Source organism: Petromyzon marinus, unplaced genomic scaffold (genome assembly GCF_048934315.1).
Source record: "Petromyzon marinus isolate PM22_M1 ecotype Great Lakes invasive population unplaced genomic scaffold, UKy_Petmar_22M1.pri1.0 PM_Scaffold_87, whole genome shotgun sequence".
NCBI lineage: Eukaryota > Metazoa > Chordata > Hyperoartia > Petromyzontiformes > Petromyzontidae > Petromyzon > Petromyzon marinus.
The window spans coordinates 166,526-187,837 of NW_027423696.1; the positions used below are offsets into that span (position 1 = coordinate 166,526).

General features: G+C 49.7%; 1 protein-coding gene across 7 annotated transcripts in view; it reads left to right on the plus strand.

The window, feature by feature from the left end:
- LOC142923898 (EVI5-like protein) overlaps positions 1-7,276 on the plus strand; it is a 62,918-nt gene extending 55,642 nt beyond the window's left edge. For all 7 annotated transcript variants that reach the window (XM_076064891.1, XM_076064888.1, XM_076064886.1 and 4 more), the window contains 6 exons: positions 1,187-1,327; positions 1,451-1,633; positions 2,553-2,699; positions 4,126-4,221; positions 5,745-5,840; positions 6,179-7,276. In XM_076064891.1, the coding sequence (XP_075921006.1) occupies positions 1,187-1,327; positions 1,451-1,633; positions 2,553-2,699; positions 4,126-4,221; positions 5,745-5,840; positions 6,179-6,454 (939 nt within the window). In that variant the 3' untranslated portion in view covers positions 6,455-7,276. The remainder of the gene's footprint in view (positions 1-1,186; positions 1,328-1,450; positions 1,634-2,552; positions 2,700-4,125; positions 4,222-5,744; positions 5,841-6,178) is intronic.
- The last annotated feature ends 14,036 nt before the right edge of the window (positions 7,277-21,312 follow it).

Here is a 21,312-nt window from a genome sequence, read left to right on the forward strand (position 1 = left end):
GGAGGGCCAGGCCACACCGTCATAGAGATGGAGCAGGTGAGGAGGGTCATGCCACACCGTCATACAGATGGAGCAGGTGAGGAGGGGGGCCGGCCACACCGTCATAGAGATGGAGCAGGCGAGGAGGGGGGGTAGGCCACACCGTCATAGAGATGGAGCAGGTGAGGAGGGGGTAGGCCACACCGTCATAGAGATGGAGCAGGAGAGGAGGGGGCAGGCCACACCATCATAGAGATGGAGCAGGTGAGGAGGGTACAGGCCACACCATCATAGAGATGGAGCAGGTGAGTAGGGGGGCCAGGCCACACCATCATAGAGATGGAGCAGGTGAGGAGGGGGGGGAGGTGAGAAGGGGGGCAGGCCACACCATCATAGAGATGGAGCAGGTGAGGAGGGGGGGGCAGGCCACACCGTCATAGAGATGGAGCAGGTGAGGAGGGGAGCTAGGCCACACCGTCATAGAGATGGAGCAGGCAAGGAGGGGCTAGGCCACACCATCATATAGATGGAACAGGTGAGGAGGGGTCAGGCCACACCATCATAGAGATGGAGCAGGTGAGGAGGGGGGGGCAGGCCACACCGTCATAGAGATGGAGCAGGTGAGGAGGGGCCAGGCCACACCGTCATAGAGATGGAGCAGGTGAGGAGGGGGGGAGGGGTTAGGCCACACCGCCATAGAGATGGAGCAGGTGAGGAGGGTACAGGCCACACCGTCATAGAGATGGAGCAGGTGAGGAGGGGGGGCAGGTGAGAAGGGGGGCAGGCCACACCGTCATAGAGATGGAGCAAGTGAGGGGGCCAGGCCACACCATCATAGAGATGGAGCAGGTGAGGAGGGGCCAGGCCACACCATCATAGAGATGGAGCAAGTGAGGGGGCCAGGCCACACCATCATAGAGATGGAGCAAGTGAGGGGGCCAGGCCACACCATCATAGAGATGGAGCAGGTGCGGAGGGTCAGGCCACACCATCATAGAGATGGAGCAGGGTCCAGGCCATGTGTACTGGCCGGGGTTGTGTTCCGCATTTGTCAAATATCACAAAGTCACTCACTCCCCTGCCCCTCCCCCTCTCCCCCCCTGCTCCCCCCTCTCCCCCCCTCTCCCCCCCCTGCCCCCCCTGCCCCCCCCTGCCCCCCCTGCCCCCCCCTGCCCCCCCCTGCCCCCCCCCGCCCCCCCCCCCGTAGAGGCGCTGTGAGCTCCCTGAGGAGGGCTCTGCTCCTCGGCTGCGCTCCTCGCTGCTGACGTCACGCGGGGCCGAGGCGGCCGCCCTGCAGGGCGCCCACGAGCTGCGCCGGCGCCTCGCGGCGCTGCAGCGCAGCTGGGAGGTGGGCGGGGTCAGGGGTCAGGGGGCAGGGGTTACGGGCGGGGGCAGGGGTTACGGGCGGGGTCGGGCGGGAGCAGCGTCCACCCACCCACCACTGCCCACCCCCCCCCCACCTCAATCCCAGGCTTACGTCGCAGCCGGCCCCCACCATCAGCGCCAGCCCCCCACCACCACCACCACCACCTCCACCGCAGCGGCTACGCCGGCCGCGGTGGAGGATGAGTTGATGGCGGCACGGATCGCTGAGACGCGGGCACTGGCCGAGCTGAGCCAGACACGGCACCGTCTCGTCGAGCTGGAGACGCAGGTGGGGGGAGGGGGGGGTTGGTGACCCGCGGGGTGACTCGCCCACGCACTCACTCACCCGCTCAGTCAGTCGCCCGCTCGCCCGCCCGCTCGCTCGCTCGCTCACTCGCTCATTAACTCACCCGCTCACTCGCGCACTCGCTGATTCGCTCACTCGCTCAATCGCTCGCCCACTCGCTTATTAACTTACCCGCTCAACCACTCACTCGCTCATTCGCTCACTCGCTCAACCGCTCACCCACTCGCTCATTAACTTACCCGCTCAATCGCTCACTCGCTCAATCGCTCACCCACTCGCTCATTAACTTACCCGCTCACTCGCGCACTCGCTCAATCACTCACCCAACCATTCACTCGCCTACCCACCCACCCAATCACCCAACCTCGCGCTCACCCACTCACTCATTCACTCACCCACTCACTCATTAACTCACCCAACCACTCACTCAATCACTCACCCACTCGCTCATTCACTCACCCAACCACTCACCCACCCACCCAATCACCCATCCTCTCGCTCACTCGCTCATTCACTTACCCACTCAATCATGCACTCACTCAATCACTCGCTCAATCAGTCGCTCATTAACTTACCCACTCAATCACACACTCACTCACTCACCCAACCACTCACCCAATCACTCACCCACTCGCTCATTCACTCAACTAACCACTCACCCACCTACCCAATCACCCATCCTCTCGCTCACCCACTCGCTCATTCACTCACCCAACCACTCACCCAACCACTCACCCAACCACTCACCCACCCACCCAATCACCCAATGTCTCGCTCACCCACTCGCTCACCCACTCACCCACTCAATCACGCACTCGCTCGTTCACTCACTCAATCGCTCAACCCGCTCGCCACCCGCCCGCCCGCCCGCCCGCCCGTCCGCCCGCTCGCCCCCGACCAGAGTCACGTGACGTCCGGTGAGCTGCGCCGGATGGAGAGGGATCTGGCGTCGTGCCGCGAGACGGAGCAGCGTTTGGAGGACGAGGGCTCGACGTTGAGGGCGCAGCTCAACCGCACTCACCGGTGCCTCACCGACCACCAGCATCAGGTGCTCACCGTGGCCGCCGCCACCGCCGCCGGCGCTCACCGTGGCCGCCGCCACCGCCGCCGGCGCTCACCGCGGCAGCCGCCACGGCGCGTTCCTTTGCTGCGGCTGTCACCGGAACATGCAAATATTGCACTGGGCGGGGAATGCAATTATTAATCCGGCAAATTAATCCGGCAAGTCTCATCGGGCAGTTAATCCGGCAAATAATTCGGCGATTCATTTGGCTATCCGTCTGGCCATTCATCTGGCAATCCATCTTGCAATTCATATGGTAATTCATCTGGTGATTAATCTGGTAATTCTTATGGTTATTCATCTGGTAATTCATCTGGTAATTTTTATGGTTATTCATCTGGTAATTCTTGTGGTTATTCATCTGGTAATTCATCTGGTAATTCATCTGGTAATTCTTATGGTTGTTCATCTGGTAATTCATCCGGTAATTCTTATGGTTATTCATCTGGTAATTCATCAGGTAATTAATCTTGCAATTCATCTGGTAAAGCACCTGTTGACTCATCTGGTAATTTATCTGGTAATTCATCTGGCAATTCATATGGTAATTTATCAGGTAATTCATCTGTTGATTCATATGGTAATTCATCTGGTAATTCTTATGGTTATTCATCTGGTAATTCATCTGGTAATTCTTATGGTTATTCATCTGGTAATTCACCTGGTAATTCTTATGGTTATTCATCTGGTAATTCTTATGGTTATTTATCTGGTAATTCATCTGGTAATTCTTATGGTTATTCATCTGGTAATTCTTATGGTTATTCATCTGGTAATTCATCAGGTAATTCATCTTGCAATTCATCTGGTAAAGTTACCTGTTGACTCATCTGGTAATTCATCTGGCAATTCATATGGTAATTTATCTGGTAATCCATCTGGCGATTCATATGGCAATTCATCTGGTAATCCATCTGGAGATTCATTTGGTGATTTATCCGGTAATCCATCTGGCAATTCATTCATATGGCAATCCATCCGGCCATTCATCTGGCATTTCATCTGGTAATTCATCTGGTAATTAATCTGGCATTTCATCTGGTAATTCATCTGGTAATTCATCTGGTAATTAATCTGGAATTTCATCTGGTAATTCATCTAGAATTTCATCTGGTAATTTATCTGGTATTTCATCTGGTAATTCATCTGGAATTTCATCTGGTAATCCATCTGGAATTTCATCTGGTAATTCATCTGGAATTTCATCTGGTAATCCATCTGGAATTTCATCTGGTAATCCATCTGGTAATTCATCCAGTGAATCATCTGGCAATGCATCTGGAAATCTGGAAACTAATCTGTTAATCCAACTAACAATCCCCTCCCCCCCTCCGCTCCCCCCCCCCCCTGCTGCCTCGCCCCCCCCCTCCCGTTCCCCCCCCCGCCCCCCCCCCCGTGCCGCCCGCCCCAGGGCCAGGAGCGCGCCATGGCAGCTCGCTTCCGTGGCGTGGAGGAGGAGGCCTCTACACTGCAGCTCAGGCAGAGAGTCTGTCAACTAGAGATGCAGGTGTGGTGGTGGGGGTGGGGGTGGTGGTGGTGGTGCTGGTGCTGATGGGGGTGCTGGTGGGGGTGCTGATGGGGGTGGGGGTCCTGGTGGTGTGGTGGGGGTGCTGGTGGGGGTGCTGGTGGGGGTGGTGCTGCTGGTGCTGGTGGTGCTCGGGGTGGTGCTGATGCAAGTGGTGGTGGTGGTGCTGGTGTGGTAGTGGTGCTGGTCATGGTGCGGGTGCTGCTGGTGGTGCTGATGCAAGTGGTGGTGCTGGTGGTAGTGGTGGTGCAAGTGGTGGTGGTGGTGGTGGTGCTGGTTCTGGTGGTGGTGCTGGTGGTGGTGCTGGTGATGGTGCGGGTGCTGCTGGTAGTGCTGGTGCAAGTGGTGGTGCTGGTGCAAGTGGTGGTGGTGGTGCTGGTGGTGGTGCTGGTTGTACTGGTGGTGGTGGTGCTGGTGCTGGTGGTGGTGGTGCAAGTGGTGGTGGTGGTGCTGGTGGTGGTGCTGGTGCAAGTGGTAGTGGTGGTGCTGGTGCTGGTGCAAGTGGTGGTGGTGCTGATGGTGGTGGTGATGCTGGTGGTGGTGGTGGTGCTGGTGGTGGTGCTGGTGCAAGTGGTGGTGCTGGTGGTGGTGCTGGCGGTGGTGCTGGTGCAAGTGGTAGTGGTGCTGATGGTGGTGGTGCTGGTGGTGGTGCTGGTGGTGGTGGTGGTGCTGGTGGTGGTGCTGGCGGTTGGCACAGTAGGGGACACAGGTGGTGCATCTACCACTCATCTCAGTCGGTCGACCCATAGCACCTGCAGGGTCTGTCCCGTGACCTCCTGCACCTAGCCTGGCACAGTAGGGGGCACAGGTGGTGCATCAGGCAGTCATCTCAGTGGGTCGACCCATGGCACCTGCTGTGGTGGTGGTGGTGGTTGTGATGATGGTGGTTGTGGATGATGTTGTGATGCTGGTGGTAGTGGTTGATGTTGTGATGGTTTTGGTTGATGTAGTTGTGATGGTGGTTGTGGTTGATGTTGTGGTGGTGGTGGTTGATGTTGTGATGGTTTTGGTTGATGTCGTTGTGGTGGTGGTTGTGATGATGGTGGTTGTGGATGATGTTGTGATGCTGGTGGTGGTGGTTGATGTTGTTGTGATGGTGGTGGTTGATGTAATGGTTGTGGTTGATGTCGTTGTGGTGGTGGTTGTGGTTGATGTTGTGGTGGTGGTGGTTGATGTTGTGATGGTTTTGGTTGATGTCGTTGTGGTGGTGGTGGTTGATGTAGTTGTGGTTGATGTTGTGGTGGTGGTGGTTGATGTAGTTGTGATGGCGGTTGTGGATGATGTTGTGGTGGTGGTGGTTGATGTTGTGGTGGTTTTGGTTGATGTAGTTGTGATGGTTGTGGTTGATGTAGTTGTGGTGGTGGTTGTGGTTGATGTAGTTGTGATGCTGGTGGTGTTGGTTCATGTTGTGATGGTTTTGGTTGATGTAGTTGTGATGGTTGTGGATGATGTTGTGGTGGTGGTGGCTGTGGTTGTGGTTGATGTGGTGGTGGTGGTTGTGGCAGGAGGAGGAGGAGCGTCTGCACGGGGAGCTGCGTGGCCGTGCCGACTCATCACGCGTCGGCAAACTCACCTCTACCATCAAGCGGCTACGTGCCGAGGTCAGCAACCACCACCACCACCACAACTATCATAACCACCACCACAACCACCACCACAACTATCATAACCACCACCACCACCACCACCACAACCATCACCACCACATCAACAACCACCACTACCACATCAACATCCACCACAACAACCACAACAACCACTACCACATCAATAACCACCACCACTACAAACACCAAAACAACCACCACATCGACAACCACCACATCAACAACCACCACAACCACCACCACATCAACAACCACCAACACCACAACCTCCACAGCAACCACTACAACAACAGCAACAACAACAACAACAACCACCACCACCCTCTCGGCAGGTGAGGAGGCTGAAGGCGATATCCCGGGGTGACTCGGGACCAGCCGGGGTCGACAACAACGAGGTGGATGGAGCTGCAGCAGCAGCAGGAGGAGGAGCAGCGTCCACCATGTCATCCTCATCCTCCTCCTCCTCCTCGTCATCGTCGTCATCCCTGGAAGAGGGCTACAGCGGCAGCGCCTTGCCCACCCCTCCGGCCCCTCCACAGTTGACCAGTCCAACCGCCACCCCCGCCGTCACGGCAATGGTACGGTCCGACTGCCCGGGCTCTGGCTAGGCAGGGGGCGGACCCACACGACACCCCCTCCCCATGCCTCCCCTCCTCCGCCGTTGTGAGTGGTACATTCCGCGTTGGGTAGAGCTCCACGTGATGGTTTGGAGCGTACCACTTGGATGGGGTGTGGGGGGTGGGGGAGAGCGGTGTTTGCGTGCGTGTCTGTGCCTGTTGTCAGTGTTATACATTCCACAGCAGTGGCGTATCGGGGTAACACAGGACTACATACCGTGTACGTGTTGGAGCATACCACTTGAATACGGGAGGTGGTGGTTGGGCTGTGTGTGAGAGTGGTACATTCCATAGTAGTGGCGATCTCTTCGCTGAGAGATTGGACCGTACCACTTGCGCCGGAGGAGGGGGGGTGGTGGCTTTGAGTGGAACTTCTTTCCCTACGGCATTGGGGCCGCATTGGGCAATCGACGTTGTCCTGAGCCACTCATTTTGGACCGTACCACTTGAAACGGGAGGGGGGGGGTGGGAAGGGGTTTCTCATCGTCTTAATTAAGGATGATTTCATAACTGCAGTATTTTTCCTCTCTCTCTCGTTAACTAAATCGGGGGAGAGAGTGGAGGTAATTAATTATAATTATCGTCGTGGCTGTAACTGTGACCGACGGGTCGATGTTAACGCTTACGCAAGTGTTCGTTATATTTAAGGCTTTTTGTGACATTTACACAAATATTGTAATTTCTTTGGGCGGCGCGCGCATGCGCGCGCGTTTGTTGGGGGCGTGGCTAACTAAAGCATGTGACCACGCCCCCTCCCCCACTCACCCAACGGCGTGGCTCCGCCCACAGCCGACGCGGGTCACGTGACGGCGAGTTGCGAGTGGCCGCCGCTCGCAGTGACCTGGTTGCACGCAACTGCAATCCGGGTTGCACGCGGGTTGCACGCAATTGCAATCCGGGTTGCACGCAATTGCAATCCGGTTGCACGCGGGTTGCACGCAGCTGCAATCCGGTTGCACGCGGGTTGCACGCAACTGCAATCCGGGTTGCACGCGGGTTGCACGCAACTGCAATCCGGGTTGCACGCAACTGCAACCCGGGTTGCATTCCGGCCGTCTTTCCCCCACCCCTCTCACCCGCACCGCGCTTCTCAGCCGCGAGTTGAATTACGGTGATTATATTATTATAATTACGGTGATTATATTATTATAATTACGGTGATTATAGTATTATATTTACGGTGATTATATTATTATATTAACGGTGATTATAGTATTATATTTACGGTGATTATAGTATTATAATTACAGTAATTATAGTATTATATTTACGGTGATTATAGTATTATATTTACGGTGATTATAGTATTATATTTACGGTGATTATAGTATTATATTTACGGTAATTATAGTATTATATTTACGGTGATTATATTATTATATTAACGGTGATTATAGTATTATATTTACGGTGATTATAGTATTATAATTACAGTAATTATATTATATTTACGGTAATTATAGTATTATATTTACGGTGATTATAGTATTATATTTACGGTGATTATAGTATTATATTTACGGTGATTATAGTATTATATTGACGGTGATTATAGTATTATATTTACGGTGATTATAGTATTTTATTTACGGTGATTATAGTATTATATTTACGGTGATTATAGTATTATATTTACGGTGATTATATTATTATATTTACGGTGATTATAGTATTATATTTACGGTGATTATAGTATTATAATTACGGTAATTATAGTATTATATTTACGGTGATTATATTATTATATTCACGGTGATTATAGTATTGTATTTACGGTGATTATAGTATTATAATTACGGTAATTATAGTATTATATTTACGGTGATTATAGTATTATATTTACGGTGATTATAGTATTATATTTACGGTGATTATAGTATTATATTTACGGTGATTATAGTATTATATTTACGGTGATTATAGTATTATATTTACGGTGATTATAGTATTATATTTACGGTAATTATAGTATTATATTTACGGTGATTATATTATTATATTAACGGTGATTATAGTATTATATTTACGGTGATTATAGTATTATAATTACAGTAATTATATTATATTTACGGTAATTATAGTATTATATTTACGGTGATTATAGTATTATATTTACGGTGATTATAGTATTATATTTACGGTGATTATAGTATTATATTGACGGTGATTATAGTATTATATTTACGGTGATTATAGTATTTTATTTACGGTGATTATAGTATTATATTTACGGTGATTATAGTATTATATTTACGGTGATTATATTATTATATTTACGGTGATTATAGTATTATATTTACGGTGATTATAGTATTATAATTACGGTAATTATAGTATTATATTTACGGTGATTATATTATTATATTCACGGTGATTATAGTATTGTATTTACGGTGATTATAGTATTATAATTACGGTAATTATAGTATTATATTTACGGTGATTATAGTATTATATTTACGGTGATTATAGTATTATATTCACGGTAATTATAGTATTATATTTACGGTGATTATAGTATTATATTTACGGTGATTATAGTATTATATTTACGGTAATTATATTATATTTACGGTAATTATAGTATTATTTTTACGGTGATTTTTGTATTATATCTACGGTAGTTATAGTATTATATTCACGGTAATTATAGTATTATATTCACGGTAATTATGGTATTATATTCACGGTAATTATAGTATTATATTTACGCTGATTTCATTATTAATTATCTTAGCCAGCACGCGACACGAGGAACACACCCGCAGAATCGCCGGGCTCACTGACGAACAAAAAAAGTCTACAAGAATTTCAGATGATTCAAGTTGTTGATGTTGTTGTTGTTGTTGTTATTTATGCATCGTTTGCACAGGCGACGTTTTACACCACCACCACCCGCCCACCACACCCCTCTGTTGGTGTGACGCGGTGCGGGGGAGCGGTGGCACAACGGTTAGCGTCCACATCTCCGAGCCATCCCCTAGGTCGACTCGGCCTCGAATGAGTTACCCGGTGCCGTGTGTGTGTGTGGTAAACATCTCCATTGGGGGAGGGGGGGGGGGGAGAGACAAAGACGGCCGGGCGTGGTTGCTGGGCCACATCCAACCCCCTCGTGTTCGCTGCTGCTGCTACTCGCTTACTAACAGCACTTGCCCCTACTGTCTGTTAGAGGCTACACGGGGGTGCTTTGTCTGTGTGTGAGCTGCTGCTAGCTAACAGCACTTGCCCCTACAGTCTGTTAGAGGCTACACGGGGGAGCTTTGTCTGTGTGTGAGCTGCTAGCTAACAGCACTTGCCCTTACTGTCTGTTAGAGGCTACACGGGGGTGCTTTGTCTGTGTGTGAGCTGCTGCTCGCTAACAGCACTTGCCCCTACAGTCTGTTAGAGGCTACACGGGGGACCTTTGTCTGTGTCTGTGTGAGCTGCTCGCTAGCAGCACTTGCCCCTACAGCCTGTTAGAGGCTACACGGGGGACCTTTGTCAGTGTCTGTGTGAGCTGCTCACTAACAGCACTTGCCCCTACAGCCTGTTAGAGGCTACACGGGGGAGCTTTGTCTGTGTGTGAGCTGCTCGCTAACAGCACTTGCCCCTACTGTCTGTTAGAGGCTACACGGGGGAGCTTTGTCTGTGTCTCATAGCTCCTACCCACTAACAGCACTTGCCCCTACTGTCTGTTAGAGGCTACACGGGGAAGCTTTGTCTGTGTGTGAGCTGCTGCTAGCTAACAGCACTTGCCCCTAGTGTCTGTTAGAGGCTACACGGGGAAGCTTTGTCTGTGTGTGAGCTGCTGCTCGCTAACAGCACTTGCCCCTACAGCCTGTTAGAGGCTACACGGGGGAGCTTTGTCTTTGACAGGTGGAGGGTGGGGGAAACGTCACGTGCTCGGCCCAGCGCTGGGGCGTTCGCGTTGATCTGAAGACTAAAACTCTCACCACGCGGCTATCGAACACAAACTAATAATTAATAATAATAATTGTATTTAACTTCATTCCGCGTGTTGAAGGGCCCCACTCTGAGCTGGCGTGTGGCTCCGTGCCCATCGCGTGAATAATCTAAATGTTGTGTTGTTGAACCCGCCGCCACACGGCACGGCCAATCGGTGAAGGTTGTGTGTCACGTTCAACAGGGCGTGGCCGATTCGTTACTGGTAGAGCACTCGTGTGTAGTGTATAGTGTAGTATACTAGTACAGCACTAGTGTATAGTGTAGTGTATAGTGTAGTGTATAGTAAAGGTTGTGTCACGTTCAACAGGGCGTGGCCAATTCGTTACTGGTAGAGCACTCGTGTGTAGTGTATAGTGTAGTGTAGTGTGTAGTATAGTGTATAGTGTAGTGTATAGTAAAGGTTGTGTCACGTTCAACAGGGCGTGGCCAATTCGTTACTGGTAGAGCACTCGTGTGTAGTGTGTAGTGTAGTGTATAGTGTAGTGTATAGTGTAGTGTAGTGTGTAGTATAGTGTATAGTGTAGTGTATAGTGTAGTATATAGTGTATAGTGTAGTGTATAGTAAAGGTTGTGTGTCACGTTCAACAGGGCGTGGCCAATTCGTTACTCTTCTTTGGTTCTTTCGGTAAAGTCACGTAGAATGAGAGCTTTAAATCGAAATTTAATTCGTTACTGGTAGAGCACTCGTGTGTAGTGTATAGTGTAGTGTATAGTGTAGTATATAGTGTAGTGTATAGTGTAGTGTAGTGTATAGTGTAGTGTAGTGTGTAGTATAGTGTATAGTGTAGTGTATAGTGTAGTGTATAGTGTAGTGTATAATGTAGTATACTAGTACAGCAACTACACCGGTTGTGTGTTGGAGAGCCAAGCCACAACATCTACAATCTGAGCACCGTCACGTTTCGCCAGTAATTTACAACCGGCTTCATCAGGCGACAGCCTAAGTGGTTCAGCGGACAAATTCGATTGCCCCAACGATGTGGCGATTCATCATCATCACCATCATCATCACCATCATCATCACCATCATCATCACCATCATCACCATCATCATCACCATCATCATCATGATCACCATCACCATCATGATCACCATCATCATGATCAAAATCATCATGATCACCATCATCATGATCACCATCATCATGATCACCATCATCATGATCACCATCATCACCATCATCATCACCATCATCATCACCATCATCATCACCATCATCATCACCATCATCATCACCATCATCATCACCATCATCATTATCACCATCATCACCATCATCACACGCTCCGAACACGATGACGGTGACGATGATGGTGACGGTGACGATGATGGTGGTGGCGATGATGGTGACGGTGACGATGATGGTGGTGGCGATGGTGACGATGATGGCGGTGATGGTTACCATGGCACCGATGACTGCTGATGTCTACGTTGATGTTGATGATGATGATGACGATGATGACGATGATGTTAATGGTGATGACGATGATGTCAACGATGTCAATGATTATGGTGATGATTCCGCGCTGAGATCAACGGTGATGATGATGACGATGATGATGTCGTCGATGATGACGATGATGTCAATGGTGATGACGATGATGATGTCAGCGGTGATGACAACGATGATGTCAACGATGTCAACGATGATGTCAATGATTACGGTGATGATTCCACGCTGAGATCAACGGTGATGATGATGATGACGATGTCAATGGTGATGACGATGATGATGTCAGCGGTGATGACGTCAACGATGTCAACGATGATGTCAATGATTACGGTAATGATTCCGCGCTGAGATCAACGGTGATGATGATGACGATGATGATGACGATGATGATGTCGTCGATGATGACGATGTTAATGGTGACGACGATGATGTCAGCGGTGATGACGACGATGTCGACGATGATGACGATGATGTCAACGATGTCAACGATGATGTCAATGATTACCGTGATGATTCCATGCTGAGATCAACGGTGATGATGATGATGACGATGATGATGCCAGCGGTGATGACGACGATGATGTCAGCGGTGTCAACAATGATGTCGATTTAACACGTAGAAGGCTTTCGCGACCAATATTATTCATGATAAAGGCTTTTTGGGTTAGATCGCGTTATTTATAAATGTGTCGTAACCCTCCACCACCCGACACGGCCAATCAGCAAAAATAAAGTGTCACGTTGACAAAAGACAAATAGTTCACTACTTTAGCCCCATACCGGTGGTGTTGTTGAAGAGTGAATCCACAACATTCGCAGTTTGAGTAGCACTGGGACGTTTCGCTGGTAAATACATCCCCAGCATCATCATCGGGCAATTCGCCAGAATGGTAAAGCCCTCACTTGCTCCCGGTCTTAAATAGAGCAGCAGGGTGACGTCATCATTTAACTCATTCAGGTGCAGTGATTTGAGGCGGGGGGGGGGTGTTGTAATTATATAATCGATTGGTAATCAGTCCATGGTTATGGTTAGTAATGAGTTGTAGATTAGTAATTAGTTGTAATGTGTGTTATTGTGATTATATGCTACGTTAGTAATCCGTTAATTAGTATGTGTTTCCCCTATAAGGAATTGTAATATGTATTATTTAATAATACGCTTCCAAGCCGCACTAAGCCTGTAGCTGTCAGAGCGAATAAAGTTATTTCTATTCCTCTCAATTTCAATGGATTCTCTAATTAGTTTTGGCCAGTAATAATTAGTTTTACACACCACTTCATTATCTCAAACACAACTGTCGGCAGTGGCAGAACATGCTTGTCAACAAGGACACTTAATTGATTTTGATAACGTTGATGTTGTGGATTTACTCTTCAACACACCGGTATGGGGCTAAAGTAGTGAACTATTTTCGTCTTTTGTCAACGTGACACTTTATTTTTGCTGATTGGCCGTGTCGCGTGGTGGAGGGTTACGACACATTTATAAATAACGCGATCTAACCCACAAAAGCCTTTATTATGGATGATGCTGATGATTACGGTGATGATTCTGCGCTGAGATCAACGGTGATGATGATGTCGATGTTTACGATGATGATTCCGCGCTGATATCAATGGTGATGATGATGTCGATGATTACGATGATGATTCCGCGCTGAGATCAACGGTGATGATGATGATGTCGATGATTACGATGATGATTCCGCGCTGATATCAACGGTGATGATGATGATGATGTCGATGATTACGATGATGATTCCGCGCTGAGATCAACGGTGATGATGATGACGATGTCGACGACGATGATTATCGTGACGATGACCGCCGATGATGTCAACGATGACGATGCTGACGACGATGACGTGATTATGACGACACGCATGATGATGATGATGGCGGTGATGATTGTGACTGTGTCCAACACCGCGCACGCCACGCACACAGGCAAAGGTCCCCCGTGTAGCCTCCGCAGACTGTCGGGGCAAGTGCTGCTAGTAGCGAGTAGCAGCACCCTATGGGGCACACGAGGTGGGGGGAGGGGGTGGGTGGGCAGCAGCACCACGCCCGGCCGCCTTTGTCTCCCCCAAGTGGCGATGTTTACTACACAATCCGCACCGGGTCCAGGTTTGAGGCTGAGTCGACATTGGGGGAGGCCCAGGGACCGGTTCGGATAATCGGCAACAGCTCGTGTTGGCCGTGAGCGGGAATCGAACTCGGGTCGCCGGGTTCGTAGCGCTAACCGCTGCATGTGGGCCACATTGGCGAGGAGATGTTGACTACCTCGCCTGGTGCGCAGGAGGTCGCGGGTCCGATCCCGACCCTGACGACGCCTGCTGCCGCTGTATATTTGGAGTCTGCGTCTCTCTCTCTCTCTCATCATCATTACGGTGGAGATGTTTACTCCCTCGCCTGGTATACAGGAGGTCGCGGGTTCGATCCCGACCCTGACAACGCCTGCTGCTGTAGATTTGGAGTCTGTGTCTCTCTCTCTCTCTCTCTCATCATCATCACGGTGGAGATGTTGACTCCCTCGCCTGGTCTACAGGAGGTCGCGGGTCCGATCCCGGCCCTGACGATGAGCCGACACTGTTGTGTTGAGCCGCTGTCACACGCGTGTGTGTGTGTGTGATAGCCCGGGGAACGAGAAAGAGCTCCGCCGCTCAGTGGCGCCCGTCCGCCTGGTCAAATAAAAGTTCAGGTCAGACGCTCACGCTGCGTATACGCGCGCGGCCACGCTAAGCAGAGATTTACCTTGATTGCAGTGTTGACGTTATCGCTACGGGGGCGAATTGTCATTGGTTTTCGGGGCCCGTGTTATGAGATGGGCACCGCTCGACTTACGCACGAGTAAGGTTTCTAGAGGTTCGTAAGTTGATGTTGTTCCTAAGTCCCAACGTTACCGTCGATCGCAAACGTGTTGTACGCCATGTGCGGTATTACTACACAATACGCTACATTGTATGCGACTACACTGCGGTATATGATACACTACTATATAATACTACTACACTACGTTATATACTACACTGCTACACACTACTACCATACGCACTGTACTGCAAGGGACTCCTCTGCTTACGCACGAGTTGGGCCCCAGAGTTCCGTGTTCGTAGGTCGACTTGTTCCTAAGTCGACTTGTTCGTAAGTCGACTTGTTCGTAAGTCGACTTGTTCGTAAGTCGACTTGTTCGTAGGTCGACTTGTTCGTAGGTCGACTTGTTCGTAAGTCGACTTGTTCGTAGGTCGACTTGTTCGTAGGTCGACTTGTTCGTAAGTCGACTTGTTCGTAGGTCGACTTGTTCGTAGGTCGACTTGTTCGTAGGTCGACTTGTTCGTAAGTCGACTTGTTCGTAAGTCGACTTGTTCGTAGGTCGACTTGTTCGTAGGTCGACTTGTTCGTAAGTCGACTTGTTCGTAGGTCGACTTGTTCGTAGGTCGACTTGTTCGTAAGTCGACTTGTTCGTAGGTCGACTTGTTCGTAGGTCGACTTGTTCGTAAGTCGACTTGTTCGTAGGTCGACTTGTTCGTAAGTCGACTTGTTCGTAAGTCGACTTGTTCGTAAGTCGACTTGTTCGTAAGTCGACTTGTTCGTAAGTCGACTTGTTCGTAGGTCGACTTGTTCGTAGGTCGACTTGTTCGTAGGTCGACTTGTTCGTAAGTCCAACTTTACTCCCTGTCGATTACAAACGCGTTGTATGGCGTGCACACTAAACACGGGGAGTGGCTTTAAAAGTTGCATCATCTCTCGTGGATGTAGATGTCACTGGTTCTTCACGTTCTACAGATGTAGATGCCACTGGTTCTTCACGTTCTGCAGGTGTAGATGCCACTGGTTCTTCACGTTCTGTAGATGTAGATGCCACTGGTTCTTCACGTTCTGTAGATGTAGATGCCACTGGTTCTTCACGTTCTGCAGATGTAGATGCCACTGGTTCTTCACGTTCTGCAGATGTAGATGCCACTGGTTCTTCACGTTCTGTAGATGTAGATGCCACTGGTTCTTCGCGTTCTGTAGATGCCACTGGTTCTTCGCGTTCTGTAGATGTAGATGCCACTGGTTCTTCATGTTCTGCAGATGTAGATGCCACTGGTTCTTCACGTTCTGCAGATGTAGATGCCACTGGTTCTTCACGTTCTGTAGATGCCACTGGTTCTTCACGTTCTGCAGACGTAGATGCCACTGGTTCTTCATGTTCTGCAGACGTAGATGCCACTGGTTCTTCACGTTCTGCAGATGTAGATGCCACTGGTTCTTCACGTTCTGCAGATGTAAATGCCACTGCTTCTTCACGTTCTGCAGACGTAGATGCCACTGGTTCTTCACGTTCTGCAGATGTAGATGCCACTAGTTCTTCACGTTCTGTAGATGCCACTGGTTCTTCACGTTCTGCAGACGTAGACGCCACTGGTTCTTCACGTTCTGCAGATGTAGATGCCACTGGTTCTTCACGTTCTGCAGATGTAGATGCCACTGGTTCTTCACGTTCTGTAGATGCCACTGGTTCTTCACGTTCTGCAGACGTAGATGCCACTGGTTCTTCACGTTCTGCAGATGTAGATGCCACTGATTCTTCACGTTCTGCAGATGTAGACGCCACTGGTTCTTCACGTTCTGCAGATGTAGATGCCACTGGTTCTTCACGTTCTGCAGATGTAGATGCCACTGGTTCTTCACGTTCTGCAGATGTAGATGCCACTGGTTCTTCACGTTCTGCAGACGTAGATGCCACTGGTTCTTCACGTTCTGTAGATGCCACTAGTTCTTCACGTTCTGCAGATGTAGATGCCACTGGTTCTTCACGTTCTGCAGACGTAGATGCCACTGGTTCCTCACGTTCTGTAGATGCCACTAGTTCTTCACGTTCTGCAGATGTAGATGCCACTGGTTCTTCACGTTCTGCAGATGTAGATGCCACTGATTCTTCACGTTCTGCAGATGTAGACGCCACTGGTTCTTCACGGTCTCCAGATGTAGATGCCACTGGTTCTTCACGTTCTGCAGACGTAGATGCCACTGGTTCTTCACGTTCTGCAGACGTAGATGCCACTAGTTCTTCACGTTCTGTAGTTGCCACTAGTTCTTCACGTTCTGCAGATGTAGATGCCACTGGTTCTTCACGTTCTGCAGATGTAGATGCCACTGGTTCTTCACGTTCTGCAGATGTGGATGCCACTGGTTCTTCACGTTCTGCAGACGTAGATTCCACTGGTTCTTCACGTTCTGCAGACGTAGATTCCACTGGTTCTTCACGTTCTGTAGATGTAGATGCCAATGGTTCTTCACGTCCTGTAGATGTAGATGCCACTGATTCTTCACGTTCTGTAGATGTAGATGCCACTGGTTCTTCACGTTCTGTAGATGCCACTAGTTCTTCACGTTCTGCAGATGTAGACGCCACTGGTTCTTCACGTTCTGCAGACGTAGATGCCACTGGTTCTTCACGTTCTGCAGACGTAGATGCCACTGGTTCTTCACGTTCTGCAGATGTAGATGCCACTGGTTCTTCACGTTCTGCAGACGTAGACGCCACTGGTTCTTCACGTTCTGCAGACGTAGATGCCACTGGTTCTTCACGTTCTGCAGACGTAGATGCCACTGGTTCTTCACGTTCTGCAGACGTAGATGCCACTGGTTCTTCACGTTCTGCAGACGTAGATGCCACTGGTTCTTCACGTTCTGCAGATGTAGATGCCACTGGTTCTTCACGTTCTGCAGACGTAGATGCCACTGGTTCTTCACGTTCTGCAGACGTAGATGCCACTGGTTCTTCACGTTCTGCAGACGTGGATGCCACTGCTTCTTCACGTTCTGCAGACGTAGATGCCACTGGTTCTTCACGTTCTGCAGATGTAGATGCCACTGGTACTTCACGTTCTGTAGGTGCCACTGGTTCTTCACGTTCTGCAGATGTAGATGCCACTGGTTCTTTACATTCTGCAGATGTAGATGCCACTGGTTCTTCACGTTCTGCAGACGTAGATGCCAATGGTTCTTCACGGTCTCCAGATGTAGATGCCGCTGGTTCTTCACGTTCTGCAGACGTAGATGCCACTGGTTCTTCACGTTCTGCAGACGTAGATGCCACTGGTTCTTCACGTTCTGCAGACGTAGATGCCACTGGTTCTTCACGTTCTGTAAATGCCACTGGTTCTTCACGTTCTGCAGACGTAGATGCCGCTGGTTCTTGATGCTGGTTGGCCTTCAGCAGAACGACGGCCTCCTATCTATGGCCTTGTCTCACCACCGCTGTCCGGAGGCCAGAGGGCAACGCGTTAACGGCACGGAGCGAGTGGTTTTTTGCCGGAACGCGTGCGCCAATCCCTTTGTCGATTATTGGTTTTGTATTTTGTGTAAAACGTTGACGCTCACCGTCGCTGTGATCGTCTTATCGAGGAGGGGTGGGGGGTGGGGGGCACATTGACCTTCCGGTTACGGCGCCTCTGACAGACGCACACGTTCTGCCTGCGGTGGTGGTGGTGGTGGTGGTCTGGGCAAGGCTGAGAGATCATCGTGCGTACGTTTAGGGCGGTCGCTGTGTCTGTGTGTGTTACTGCTGTCTGGTGGGACAGCCGCATCGTGTCAAATCGTTGAGCCGATGACAGCCTAATCGATAAGGCCGCACACGTTCAGCCTGCGAGCTGGTGGTGGTGGTGGTCTGGGCAAGGCTGAGAGATAATCGTGCGTGCGTTTAGGGCGGTCGTTGTGTCTGTATGTGTTACTGCTGTCTGGTGGGACAGCCGCATCGTGCCAAATAGTTTAGCCGATGATAGCCTCATCGATAAGGCCCCACACGTACAGCCTGCCACGGTGGTGGTGGTGGTGGTCTGGGCAAGGCTGAGAGATCATTGTACGCGCGTTAAGGGCGGTCGCTGTGTCTGTGTGTGTTACTGCTGTCTGGTGGGACAGCTGCATCGTGTCAAATCGTTGAGCCGATGATCGCCTAATCGATAAGGCCCCACACGTACAGCCTGCGAGCTGGAGCTGGATGTGGTGGTGGTGGTGGTCTGAACAAGGCTGAGGTCCGACTCGACAATGTTAAATATCTCCGCGTCTCTGATTTTGCTCACGGTGATGCTGTGCTTGTATGTGTGTATGTGTGTACGTGTGTGTGTGTATGTGTTCTTGAATGATCCGGGCAAAGTTCCATCGGTGAGCTCCTCCGGCAGGCAAGGCTGCGTTGGCTGGGTCATGTAGCCCGCATGCCCAGCCACCGCATGCCGAAACAGCTTTTGTTCTGCCGGATCGCGGGGGCTAAACGGTTGCGGCACGGGCTAGAGAAGAGATGGAGTGATGTGGTACAGAAGGACGTGGAGCTGAGTGGACTTGCCGATGACCGGTACCAGCGGTGTCAAGATCGCCCTCAGTGGAGGAGGCTCGTGAAGGACGCTGCTGCTGGGCCGTTGGAGGCAGTCGCCCTCCAACAACAACGGAGGGCGGAGGAGCGACGCTCACAACAACGAGGGGAGCGCCGGGTGGCTAAAGCACAGCAAGTTGGCACCCACAGAGACCCACGGACACCCATAGAGACCCACATAGACCCACAGATGCCCATGAAGACCCAGAGAGATCCAGAGACTCGTAGAACCATAGAGACCCACAGACACCCAGAGAGACCCACAGAGATCCACACAGACACCCACAGAGAACCACGGAGATCCAGATATTCATAGAACCATAGAGACCCACAGACACCCACAGAGACTCACAAAGACACCCACAGAGACCCACAGACACCCATAGAGACCCACACAGACCCGTACGTATGCTGGGGAATGTTGAACTTACAGTGAGGGAAAAAAGTATTTGATCCCCTGCTGATTTTGTACGTTTGCCCACTGACAAAGAAATGATCAGTCTATAATTTTAATGGTAGGTTTATTTGAACAGTGAGAGACAGAATGACAACAACAACAAAATCCAGAAAAAACGCATGTTAAAAATGTTATAAATTGATTTACCTGACACCATCGCAATCATTGAAGACTTGGTTCATCAAGGACTAAACACTGAGGTACCCCCCCTGGTGAGACACTGTTTAACCAATACATACTTCACTTGGAATGGAACTTTCTACAAACAAACTGAGGGCACCCCAATGGGCTCCCCCCTATCTCCGGTTGTAGCCAACATTTTCATGGAGAAATTTGAGACTGACGCCATCCAGACTGCCACTCTGCGCCCAACCTTATGGAAGAGGTACGTGGATGACACCTTTGTCATCTGGCCACATGGCCGGCCTGCTCTAGACCAATTCCTCGACCACATAAATTCCATACAACCAGCCATCAGATTTACCATGGAAGTCGAAAAAGATGGCATGCTACCTTTTTTGGATGTCCTAATAAAAAAGAGACCTGATGGTTCAACGAGCCACTCTGTCTACAGGAAAGCTACCCATACGGATGCTTATCTGAAACCGGATTCCCACCACCATCCATCACAGAAGAATTCTCTCATCAAGACTCTGTATCATAGAGCCCAATGCATATCCGACCAGGAACACATAAGCAGTGAACTCAAGCACGTACACCAAGCTCTTAAGGCTAATGGTTACTCCGACTATACAATCCGCAAAGCTATCACTCAAACCATGAAGAAGGACCCTCTTGAGGAGCCTTTCAAAACCATCACTTTACCCTACATTGCGGGGATCACAAAAAAGATCTCCAAAATCCTGAATAAACACAAGATCCAGGTCCGATTCAACACATTACATAAAATCCGTGATCTGGTTCCGTCTGTAAAAGATGTGATTCCGGACATACAGTACCCTGGTGTCTACAAACTAAGTTGTCTCTGTGGTAGTCATGTCTCGGACCGCATTCGTGAACACAAAGCAGACCTTAAACACGGTAGGACCAACACCTCGGCCGTGGCAGATCACTGTTATAATTCAGTAGGCTCACATGCCATTGACTTCTCCAAGACAGAGGTTCTTTGCAAGCCATCTGGCTACCATGAGAGATTCGTTCATGAGGCTATCCACATATACAAACACAGAGACAATTTCAACCGAGAAGATGGATTCTGGCTTAGCAATCATTGGAAGGATTTGATAAACCATTTCGGGTCTTAATTGATTGTTCACGCTTACGGTGGCTTTCAGACAGCATACATTAATTTTCCGTCTGCCTCCTCTTTTCCGAACATAGATGGACTCGTCCATCTAAACAAACTGCCAAATCGCTATCCGTGGTGCTAACGTTTAAAAATAAATACAATCCGCCACTTCTTTCAAATGTTCTTGCCGTTGGTTTTCACACCTGATGATGACTGCTTGTGTTGCAGTCGAAACGTCGTGAGAATTTTATTGTTTTATATATATTTTATTATTGTATTGTTTCCCTTCTACGTGGTGACTTTACCGAAAGAACCAAGAATATGAATCACTGCAGTCACGAAAGCTTTAAATCAAGATGTTGATGTAGTTGATGATGTTGATGATGT